The sequence below is a fragment of the Oratosquilla oratoria genome, chromosome 21 (assembly GCF_046742065.1).
Source record: "Oratosquilla oratoria isolate Oo_2021 chromosome 21, ASM4674206v1, whole genome shotgun sequence".
NCBI classification, from domain to species: Eukaryota; Metazoa; Arthropoda; class Malacostraca; order Stomatopoda; family Squillidae; genus Oratosquilla; species Oratosquilla oratoria.
Window position 1 is genome coordinate 13,989,466 of NC_134797.1, and position 12,500 is coordinate 14,001,965.

The 12,500-nt window shown below is 43.6% G+C and overlaps 2 protein-coding genes across 2 annotated transcripts in view; both read right to left on the reverse strand.

The window, feature by feature from the left end:
• Positions 1-1,504, reverse strand: part of LOC143037019 (ATP-dependent DNA helicase Pif1-like) — a 3,573-nt gene extending 2,069 nt beyond the window's left edge. Inside the window, exon 1 of the mRNA XM_076205123.1 lies at positions 1-1,504. This exon is cut by the window's left edge and continues 479 nt beyond it. Coding sequence (XP_076061238.1) covers positions 1-1,504 — 1,504 coding nt within the window.
• A 29-nt stretch (positions 1,505-1,533) lies between these two features.
• Positions 1,534-2,550, reverse strand: LOC143037020 (uncharacterized). The gene has a single exon (XM_076205124.1). The coding sequence runs from the start codon at positions 2,548-2,550 to the stop codon at positions 1,534-1,536; it is 1,017 nt and encodes a 338-aa protein (XP_076061239.1).
• Between the last annotated feature and the right edge of the window lie 9,950 nt (positions 2,551-12,500).

Consider the following 12,500-nt stretch of genomic DNA (forward strand, 5'->3'; position numbering starts at 1 on the left):
ACACCAAAGCATCCCAATTTGTTACCCTAGAACAGGCTACATACAACTGTCCGTGTGCGAAGCACTGTACCGAGTCCAGCAACAGTCCACAACGATCAAAAGTTTGTCCCTGACTCTTGTTGATAGTCATGACGTAGCTTAACTTGATAGGAAATTGCTTACGCTTGAATGGGACAGGGGTATCTTGGGCCTCTAACACGACCCGCGGGATCAAGACTTGCTCGCCCCGATATGTTCCTCCTAATATTTTGCCCACAACAACGTGTTTCTTGGGATTAGTAATCATTAAACGGGTTCCGTTGCATATCCTAGGAGGACAAATGTTCCTCATTACCATGACAATACAGCCAATCTTCAACCTCAAGTCGTGCAGCGGCACCGACGGGCTGCACATGGAGTTGAAAACAGAGGCTTGTACGTCGGGTTCTGGATCCGACGGCGTGTCAACGCTGTAATAGACGACCTCCTTCTCCTCGTTGAGATCGTAGATGAGTTGATTGACGCAGCCGACATCGTCGTTAGTGGGCGAGACTATCGATCTCTTCTCGAAGTAGGAGAGGTTCAAGTGGTTTGCCTTCAAATCGTCGTAAACCTTGAAAACCAACTCCTCCCGCGAATTTGCTCGTACCCCGAAACCTTTCTCAAAGAAGAGCTCGCCGGCATCGCGAGTCCCCAGCGACAAAAGTTGCTTCGCAAACTTGTTATTCTTGACATCGTCCTTCTTGAGACGAACGTTTTCTGTTAGTTCTAGCTTGGTGAGCCCGTCCCACATGTAGCTCGACTTGATGCAGTAGGCTAGCTCCTCCGTCTTCCCTCCATTTCTTATGACCGGTAAGATCTGGCGAAAGTCTCCTGCGCAGACAAACACTTTTCCTCCCATGAAATCGTCGTTATCCATGATATCTCGGAGAGTGATATCTACGGCAGTCAGCATATTCTTGTTGGCCATCACGACTTCGTCCCAGACGATCAGCTGAGTCTGCTGCAGAAGCCTCGCCAATTCCGTGTTCTTGTTGATGCTACACGCCCTAGTCTCGTCATACTCCATCAAGGGTATTTTGAACATGTTATGGGCCGTGCGGCCCCCAGAGAGGACTGTAGCCGCAATCCCGGATGAGGCTACCGCCAAGGCAACCTTCCCCTGTGAACGGACCGTATCGATCAATAGATTCAAAACGAAAGACTTGCCAGTTCCGCCAGCGGCGTTGACAAACACACCATTGTTCCTGTAACGGTGACTATTCTCGACTCGATACATGACAGTGTCATAGATTTGCCGCTGCTTGTCGTTGAGAAGCTTAACTTTTTCCTCCACAGACTCCTTCAACTTTTGTTTGTTATATGCCTTCTCTCTCCTGATGAGATTGGAGGGGCGTACGCCCCCTCTAGAAGCAGGGAGACCGTATTGGGTGATTGAACCCCCTCCACAATTAAGCACGTGTTGCTGGATGTCATCCAGGGCATCCAGGTAGATTTCGTCGTTGTAATCTGTTAGGTTTGCCATGTTCAAGTAATCGCTGGAAAAATAGTCCTTTATCTCTTCCCATATCTCGGACTGGTCCTCGAGGTCAGAAAAGACCAACATACTGGCATATCTCTGAGTTGTCTCCTGTCGTTTGTGTGGTTAATGATCTCCATTATGGTGTCTTTCCAGGTGGCTTCGTCGGTTAACAACCCTAGGGCCTTCACAGCTTCGCGATTAGTTTCGTACATGACGCCGTTTACTGTTCTGAGGTCTTCGTACGACTTGGGACCCTTTTTATGGGTTAGCAGCAACCTGAGGTAAAAGAGCTCTACGGTTTTTGTGGTTACAGCACGTATGCGTCCGAGACTGTATGTATTTCCGTTACGTTCTTCCCATATAGTCTCCTGAAGATTATATACGTAGTGGAGCGGTAATTGGTGATAGTATAACGTTCTCGCAAACTCGTCCTTCTGGCAAAGCTTGAAAAAAGCAGTTAGCTGGGTATCGGCCTTGGCCTTTCTGGCAATTTGAGCCGCCGTCATACGCTCGTTGTAGAAGATGGCTTTCTCGCCCTCTAGGTGTAGATCCAGCATAAACACCGGAGGGTAGCACTTGTGGATGTCGAACTTGAAGATCTTCCACGCAGCCTCGTTAGAGTTGACATATCTGGCCTCTTGATAATTTTTAACCTCGTTGACGACTCGGTTGTCTTCTTCTCCCGTCGTCTTTGTGAACAACACCTTGTCCGACCCCTTGTTCACGTACTTTGTGACGTAGGCTATAGCCTTTATAGAATTGGAACATTCGACGTTGATGTGTGCATCGTATTTTATACAAAGATAAGGGTTGTAAGGGACAACCCAAGTATTGTCTACGGTAACGGGGCCGTCCTTCAGCTTCAATTTGAAGGAGTTACCTCCTTCTCCTATGGAACGTCTGACGTACTCGGGATAACCGCTGTTTCCAAAGAGCAGCTCATTTCTGCACGTCTTGGGGAATCCTTTGCCACACTGCCCGGGTTTCTTGCTCTTTACTTGGCAACACAGTTGTGACTCGTCATAACCCTTGCAGGGTCCGTGTATCATGCACCGAGTGACGGTGTCGTAGAGCCTCGGCTCCTTTTCCTTGTCGGGTATCTCGGCTCTTATGACTTGCTATACAGTATCCGCGATGACGCGAACAGCCATCCACAATAGTATGTGGGCGTGCGGCAAGCCGCGTTTCTGCCATTCTACACTATAGAGATAAGCTTTGACGGCCCCGAAGGCCTTTTTGTGTATCAGGTCGTCCATTAGGCTATCCAGCTTCAGCTTGAAGATCCTGCTCATAAGATCCGGCCTGTCGGCCCCTTGGGTCCCTGGTCCGCCAAATTTCTTCACCACCTCTAACACCTCCGGCCATCTAGGGTTCATAGTGAAGGTTATGAAGTAGTCGGGCGACCCGTAGGCCGTAACGTAGGCCAGGGCATCCTGTTGGCGCTCTTTCATGTATCTGGGCCCTCCAACAAACGACGGTGAGAGCACTATGCGTTGCCCGACACCACTTTTGTCGGCAGAGCTCAGCACGTCGGCCCTCTCGTTGCGCATGCCGGAGTGTTGGTGCTCAAAATAACACAACCGGCTAGACTCGATTTTTACGTAGTTATCGACCACAAACTGCTGGAACAACCGACGGCATTTTGTGATGTGGTTGAAGATCCCTTCTCTCTCCATGTAAAGGGCCGAGTAGTACATGAGCGCAGTCAGTCTTTTGGCGGAGCCATTCTTTTCCATATTCAAGCTGTAACCTTTGTCTCCGTTGGGGATCAACATGGGATACTGGAAGAGATCGTAGAAGTAGTTGGTAGAGCTAATCATCTTGATGGCATATTTCGAATCGGGCAGAGGCGACGCTATTCTGACCTTCAAAGTATCGGTATCTGGACCCAGGTTGACTATCGCCCCTACTTGGCAGGAAGCCGTCGGTAGATGGTAGACGCCCTTGTGTTCCCTGGTGGAGACGTTTTCTGCTGTCTTAAGAGTGATGGTAACGTCTGGCAAAGAGCTGTGCTGAGTAACGTAAGCCTGGACCAGCTTCGCTGACGTCTCCGCCTCTTTGAGGATTTCCCTCAGCGCAGCGTTGTTGTTAACCAAATACGTGTATAACAGCTCTATAATTCCCTCATTCCTTCGGTATTGTTCGTCCTCGCGTTTCCTACGCTTAGACGTCTCGGGACTCTCGCCGTCTTTATTTCTGTAGGTAAACCTGTTGCAGCGTAGTTTTAATTGCTGTTCCTTGTCGTGGTAGAAGTACAAATCCAGGAAATTTACTGCAGATTTCCAAAACGTTTTCCTTGACGTTGGATCTTTGAGACCCAAACGACTGCTGTCGTCTTCCGTAATCATCAAGTTAGGCTTCATGCCACCCAGACGGTGGTAAATTTTACCCTGGATTTTGTAGAAGATTGCAGACTCTCTTTTGTCCTCCAAGGTCCCCGAGGACGCAAAGGACGTAAAAGAGAAGATACTGTTAAACCCTACGATGTTATCAAGAAAGTGGATCGACAGTTTGGAGGAACCGTCGTAGAAGCCTTTGATGTTATCGCCCAGGGGTGACAACTCGTATATTGCCTTGGGTGTTTTTCCTCCGTTACAACATAACGTCTTTCGTTCTCTCTTGAAGAGTAACGCTTGGCAGTGCTTGCATCTATAGGCGCCCATCTCGCCTACCGAGTGCTGAGGCACCTTGGCTTCGCTGGTTTCAGAGATGTAACCGCAAAACGTGCTGAGCATTCGCTCTTTCATCTCTAGGAACACGGGTTTCTTACTGCGTTCTTCACGCGCTTCGCGCACACTGGCTATTCTTTCTAGGACTCCAGCACGAACTTCTTCGTCCTCGGACGGTTTGGGAATGATGGCACAGGAGAGAAAACCGCCAGCGGGAATCTTTGCACGCAATCTCATGAGCTTGATTTCATTCTTAATATCTCTAGACATCTTGACTTCTTTAGTTATTTCAGCTTTTGTCCGCTTGGGGCGCCTTTGTCTAACTTCACGGTTTTGAGCCTTGAGCTCTTTGAGGCTTTGCCTTTGCTCTGCTAGTGTGTCACCAGCAGGTGCGGCGGCGGAGACAATTTTCTCCGTTTCCATGTCTGCAGACGTGACAGGATGTTGCTCTTCTATTATGGTTTGAGGAGAGGGACTACTCTCAAACTCCTCGAGCTTCGCTCTGGCAGGTCCCGCAGTTTGTTCTTGCTCTTCTTCTCCTTCTTCGACAATCATGGGAACGCTTTCTTCTTCCTTTTTTGGCTCGGGGGCTCGTTTTTGAGCTGTTTTTATGGCGTAGGCTTTCGCCTTTTGAATGCGTTTTTGTGTCCCTAAACTCGTACAGAGATAGTGTTTCTGGTAGTCTGTGTGATCAGACCTACCTCCGTTTTTGGTGAAGTTCTTATAGCCAGCGAAGTAGTGTTTGATGAAACTTTCTACCCTTTCTTCGGAAATCTCTCCACTATAGGGCTCCAAGGAATCAAGCAAACCTTCGTCGTAGACGTAATTTTTCTGTTCTTTCAGGAGCTCGTTAAAGGCTATCGCCTTTCTCTGGAATAACTTTATCTCCTCTTTTACTTGAAACTTCTTTGTTTGGCTGTCGTCATAGAGGCTAGGAAACTTCTCCTTATGTTCACTTTTTCGAGCTTTAGTCTTCTCGTTGTTTAACTCCTTCTTGTCGAGCTTCTTCTTCTCCGTTACCCATTTCCAGAAATGGCGATACCTTTGGACTGCCAATTTTGAAGTAGCTCTGGCCATTCCTCTTCCCTCGAATCAACCGGAACGCCGTAGAAAGTCGGTTTTGTTGGTGGCATAATTTCAGATTTGTTTCAGGCATGTTCACAAAAAACCCTCACAGCCTATGATCGAGTACAGCGCTCCTTCGGGTGTAATCCTTTTTACCGTGAAACGGCGTAAGGGCCCATTAAATTTTTTTTAATATGATTCTTGTAGAAATCTTGAACTCATTAGAGCCCAAAAGTCCCTCTAAGCAAAACAAGCAAAAAAAAAAAAAAAAAATGAAAGACATACAAAAAACAAAAACAAAAACAAAAAAATAAACATAGAAATGAATAAATAAATAAAACCAATGTGGAGTGTGCTAAAGATCATTAAAAAAAGATCAGGTAAACCCACACTCAACAATAAATTAGTAAAAACAAATTAACGAAAATTCCTATAATCAAAACAGCAGTGATATACCATAGATAAACATTTCTCCAAAACAAGTTTCAAAATAATATTCCAGAAAGGAGAAATATAATCAAAAAGATTCCCGATAACACGAGCCACAGCTGTCACTCCATCCCTTTCCCAACAAAGATGTAAAACAATTCCTATGTAGAAAGCCCAAACAAGATTTTCAAGCAACAAATTCAAAATTCTTGGCTACAAAAGCGATGGAGATCCTGAAGTTACATCTACCACTCCTGGTTTCGGTTTAATGTCTTGAAATCCCCCTATCAGGGGGCTAGGACGGTGCTCCTTACAGGGGACTTTGTAGCGTGGAATTTGATGAACCATGTCCTTGGTCCAACTCGCTGGTGGCCGGGTTCTAATCTCCGTCATCTCGACCTCCGCTGCAAACACCGACGCTCTAACCCGCTCGGGCAACACCATCCCAATCTTGGAAGAACAACAAAACCCCATCAGTCTGGACAGGAGCACGAGTAATGCCCATCTTAAAACCAAACAAACCTCCAAAAAACCGTCATCTCCCTACTGACATTCTCCCTACTATCCACTATATCCAAATTGATAGAAAGACTGATCTTAGAAAAAAAATAGAAAAATGAATAGAAATAAGAAAATACCCACCTCCCCGAACCAGCATGGATCTAAGAATAACCACCCAACGAGCACACTTCTCTAAAAAATCACTCGGCAAGTACTGAAGGAACATGTCAAGAAAGTACCAGTAGGAGGAACAGTTACGTTGGCATAGATAAGATATTCGATAAGGTGCCCAGACACGCACTATAAAAAAAGATGAAGATCATGGAGGCAGATAACCACAACAACGACCAGAAATGGCTAACAAACTTCTTAGCTCGAAATAAGTGCAGATTATCATATATCTAGGATCAAAAGATTATATAATGGAATCCCCTAAGGAACGGTGTTCTCAAGTGCACTGTTGAATTTCTTTACTAGTGATTTGCTCGCGCTAATTCCAGAGCATAGCACCAAACTGTTCACCTACGCCAAATGACCTAAGGATAATTGCCCAGCAGAGCAATTGCAGATCGCCTACTAAGATCACAGTAATGGTAGGACCCGCAGTAATGGGTTTAAATTGGACAAATTTTGATTTATGAAAGAAACAGGCAAAAACTAGTTTACCAACAAAGTGGTTAACGAATGGAATAGACTTGGTAACCATGTAGTGAGTGCTGAAACTATTGGTCGTTTGGTTAGATAGTTATGAATGGGGATAATAGGTGGTGGTGGACATAGAACTGCTTAGTATAAGATTTATGGTCTCTTACAGTCTCCTTCATTCTTATTTCAAGGCAAAATAGAATGGATGCCGCCCCTCAGATATCATCACTAACTTTGTTCACCCCAGACGCTCATAAATAAATAAAAAAACATCCAACGGAAGGTATGCCTTGACTAATCTCAGAAGACAAAAATACAGACAGTGGAACCCCCAGTCCTGTCGCTGAGTCCTATTTAATCACCTTTTACAATAGGCACGGGAATACTGTGACGGCATTCTTATCCCTCCAAACAAAAGAAGCAAGAGAGAAAAAAATAGGTGGAGTCTTAGGAGGGGGATAGAAATATTAAAAAAAAAAAAAAATGACACCAGAAACAAGGGATAAAGTAAAAATAAATAGATAAAGAATTAATTAATAACCAAAACAAAACAAAAATAGAAATAAATGAAGAGTGGATTAATATTCCTGTTAGTGGAGATTTTCTAAATGTACAGCAACGCTGCGTGACTCCGGTCCGTTAGGGTACCACAAAAGCCTATTGACTGCATATAACTGCGTATTTAGTAACCTATGATGGAGATTCAAAAAACTGTTGCTGAAGTATCTAGAACATGGAGTTCATGAATATGTAATGAACTCACCGAATAATAGCAAGCTGCATTTTCTCTGGTCATATATAGGTGACGGTGTCTAGGGTGGGAAAGCAGGTGTGTGTCTGTGTGTTTGTGTGTGTGTGTGTGAGTGCGTGTGTGTGTGTGTGTGTGTGTGTGTCTCTCTGTGTGTGTGTGTGTGTGTGTGTGTGTGTGTGTGTGTGTGTGTGTGTGTATGTATATATATAAATAGATATATATATATATATATATATATATATATATATATATACATAATTGTGTGTGTGTGTGTGTGTATGTATATATATATATATATATATATATATATATATATATATATATATATATACTGTATATATATATATGTATATAAAGATATATATACATGTATATAAATACATATGTATATATATGCATATATATATATATGTATATATATTTATATAATGTATATATATTTTATTTTACTTTTTATGTTTTAACATTTTTACGTTTTTCAATTTTCACATTTTACATGTTCAAATTTCATCCTTCAAATACTTATGTACGAATATTTGTCTACTTTCTGATCAATATTTTACATATTTTTCTATATGTCTATTCATTTATTCTTTATGCGTCTATTTCTTTATATATCTATTTATTTATTTTTTCTGATAGCCCGACCTTTTAACTAAAAAACAACCTACTACCAAGCTGTTATTTCAGATCAATATTATTCCTTCCACTAGATACAGCGGTGAGTCGATAAGCCCATACAAAAAAAAAAAAAAAAAAAGTTCAGAAACAAGTTATAAAGGAACGGCTTAAGACTTTTTAACCAATTGGCTCCATGAATAGGGAGAATCAATTTGAATTGATAAGATAAAATGGATAAGACCATAATTGAATTATTTTTGTCATTCTAATTACTAATCGAGAGGAAATTATCAAGACGTAACTTTAACCTGAAAATAGGTAGAAACATTTTTCCAAACACATCATCAGTTTCACACCCAAGACGACTAAACTTCAAAGTAGAAAATTTTAGTTAATTATCTGTTAACGTAATCTATCGTATTTACTTCTATGGACCGAAAGGTCTCCTGTATGCTTCGTTGTGATTCTAAGAAGCCCAATGTGTTCAGATTGGACCAAACTCTTTAAGAAAACAAGACAAGCTCTTGGCATCGCTTATGTCACTGTACCAGATTCGAATTGCGACTGCCGGGTCACAGTCGTCGGCAGCCCTTGGCAGCAGACAGACGCACTCACACGAGCATAGTTAAGCTTGCTAGGGCTACTCCCTAGAGTTAACTGTAATCGTGGTCCAGCTTTACGTTGGAAAGCTTTTTTGGCAGTTACACTGCCACCCACCTCTGGGCATTTCCCAGTACTTTTTCCTTGTACCACCTTTCTCGTTATTTCGTAGCTCTCCGGGATCCGCACGAGCCCTTGTTGGCTCGTGAGACTTCTTCGTCGTCCGGCCCGGCGAAATCTAGCAACATCTATCGTAGTTTAGAAGTAGTGTAGACCCCGTACCACTGGGCACACAGTGGTCCTATTACGCGGCTGTCACCAGTCGCCAAAGGAAGCTGTGTGACCCCCTTTATATTGTATTTTTGCTCTGCTGAGCACATTTTTTCTGTGTACCAGGGGGCTCGTCCCCCCACCCCAACGCGCAGGATGGAGTCCTCAACTCCATCCCTGCAAACTAGGAAGACTTCCCCTGACGACCCCAATATCGACCCGGACAAGGCAAGACATGTGTTTATTCATTCCGACCAGACCCGATTAGCCGACCTCAATCCTTTTATGCTTAAGAAATGTCTTTCCCAATTTACCGATGATATTAGCCAAGTGAAAAAACTTAGGAGCGGAGACCTCCAAGTTACCACCAACTCTGGGAGAGCTACACGCGATCTACTTAAGGCTAGGAAGTTTCATTCATTCGATGTTGTTGCATCCCTCCCTAGATCACTCAACTCCTGCAGAGGAGTAATCCACTGCAGAGACTTGGTGACCATGGAGGAGTGTGACATCCTCGACGAGATGAAATCGGAAGGAATACTAGATGTCAAATTCATAACGCGACTGGACCGAGAAAGGAACATGCGAGTGAACACGCCCCTGTTAATTCTCACTTTCAATTCAACAACCCTCCCTGACCACGTCAAAGTAGGATACATTCATGTCCCAACACGACCATATGTCCCTAACCCTTTGCGCTGCAACAAGTGTTTCAAATATGGTCACCTTGCCAAATTCTGCAGCAAACAATCAATCGTATGCGGTAAGTGTGCAGGCGAACATCCAACGGATGCTTGCTCTACTAACGTGTTTCAATGTGTCAACTGTCCCTCCAATAACGATCATGCATCCACCTCCCGAGACTGTCCCACCTTCAAAATAGAAAAACAAATTTGTACGGAAAAAGCAACTTGTGGCATATCCTTTTACGAAGCAAGGAAACGTGTGATGGAAAGACTAGTGACACCAACTAGTACTTCCGGAGCAACTTCCTATGCTTCGGCAGTTAAGAAAACCTATAGAACCATTGAAACACAAACAGAGACCAAACACTCCAAGGAAAAAGAACACCGCCAAAGGCAAACTCACTCGCACCTTCCTTCCCCGGCCATCCCAGAGCCTTCCAAACGTGTGTCCACACGTACAGAAGAGGATGTCAATATGGAGATCTCCGTTTCCCAAAAACGTCTTTTAAGTCCTATTACCAGCCCAGACCGTTCATCCGGGGCTAAACACACCTCTCCCACTAAGGCCAAGAAAGGAAGAAACCGAAGCAGATAAAAAAAAATAAATAAATAAATAAAAATAAAAAAATAAAAAAATAAATAAATAAATAAATAAATAAAAAAAATGAAAATAATCCAGTGGAATTGCCGAGGTGTTAGAAGTAAAGTAAATGACTTAACGATCTTTAACTCACTCAACAACCCCTCAGTTATATGTCTACAAGAGACCCACCTTGACCCCAGTGTTCAGTTCCAACTGAAGAACTATACCACCTATAGGAAGGACAGGTTGGCGCCTGGAGGGGGGGTCGCAGTTGCAGTCAGCGACTGCCTTCCCCAAGTGGAATTACCACTGGCCACCACCTTGGAAGCAGTCGCTGTCATAACTAAAATAAACAACAAACTCGCGACCATCTGCTCCGTTTATCTACCTCCCGACCCTCGTTTCCCACTAGAGGAGGTAAACGAGCTCTTCAAACAACTACCCCACCACAAACTGATAGTGGGAGATTTTAACTCCCACCATCGCATGTGGGGTAGCAAAAGAACCTCTCGTCGAGGGGAGCAGATGGAAGAAGTGCTCGAATCAAACAACCTGGTCCTCCTAAACACTGGCAGTCCCACTCGAGTAGACAATACTAGGGGTTCATTTTCATGTATAGATTTATCCATATCATCTCCTGCGTTGTCTGACAACACCCAATGGGATACGCATGACGACACCATGCTAAGCGATCATTTCCCAGTAATAATAAAAATAGGGGGTAACAACACTACGGCTCCTCCAGCCTACGGAGACAACTCACCCCCTCCCTGTCCCAAATTTAACATCAAAAAGGCCAACTGGGAAATGTATCGCACAACCACCAACGTCAACATCACAGGGGATAATATGGATGACAAAATTTTCAATTTATCAAACTCTATTTTGAATTCAGCGCATGAGCATATACCAAAAACCTCGGTATTTCACAAGCATAGAGTTCCTTGGTGGACATCAGACTGCAGAAAAGCACTTTGCAAGCGGAATAGGGCATATCGAACTTTTAAAAATAACCCTATTGCACCCCATTTCATTACTTTTAAAAAGACGCAAGCAGAGGCCCGTAGAACAATAAAACATGCCAAACGTACGTCTTGGCATGACTACATCTCAACTATAAACGCAAACACTTCTCTATCACAAATCTGGTCAGCCGTCCGTAAAATAGACGGCAAATACACGCCCAACATTAAGACCCTAACAATTGGAAACAAGTTTGTAGATGCTCCCCTGGACATCGCAAACACAATCGCAGACACATTTACGCAAACAAGCAACACGAATAACTATTCACCAACCTTTTTACAACACAAACAAACACGGGAAGCAGAACCTCTGATCTTCCATACACAGACACACTACGAATATAACACCCCCTTCCAACTACACGAGCTTAAACAAGCCTTAAGCTCGTGTAGAGGAACCTCTGCTGGCCCAGATGAGATTAGGTATGAGATGCTGCAACACTTGAATTCAATTTCACTGGAAAAATTATTAGAAATATACAACACAATTTGGATTAGTCAAGAATTCCCAAAAACATGGAGACATGCCCACGTCATACCTATTCTCAAAAAGGGGAAGGACCCAAAGAGTCCTTCCTCTTATCGCCCTATAGCGCTTACCAACTGCTTATGCAAAGTATTAGAACGTATGGCCAATAACAGATTGAAATACATACTAGAATCTCAAAATTTAATAGTTCCTGCCCAATGTGGTTTCAGGAAAAATAGAAGTAGTCTTGACCATTTAGTCAAATTAGAACAAGATATCCTCTCCTCCTTCGAGAGGAAAGAATATCTTGTTGCTTGCTTTTTGGATTTAGAAAAGAGCCTACGACATGGCATGGCGACGTGGTATCCTCGAAAAAACTCTATGCTCTTGGCCTTAGAGGGAATCTCCCTATTTTCATTCAAAATTTTTTTAAAAGACCGCACATTTTCGGTCAAAATTCAAAATTACTATTCAACAGTACGCACCCAAGAAAATGGCGTACCACAGGGAAGTGTGTTAAGCCCCACACTTTTTATGTTGCTGATAAACGATATTCTACCCGCTCCACCTCGGAACCTTAAATACTCATTATACGCTGACGATGTCGGAATCTGGCATTCCTCTCCGAATGCCAAGTTTTCCGGCTCTCGCGTACAACTGGCCCTGGACTCGCTCCAGGACTGGT

Coding starts and splice junctions, on each gene's coding strand:
- LOC143037020 (XM_076205124.1), bottom strand. CDS start 2,550: ATGATACACGGACCCTGCAAGGGTTATGACGAGTCACAACTGTGTTGC.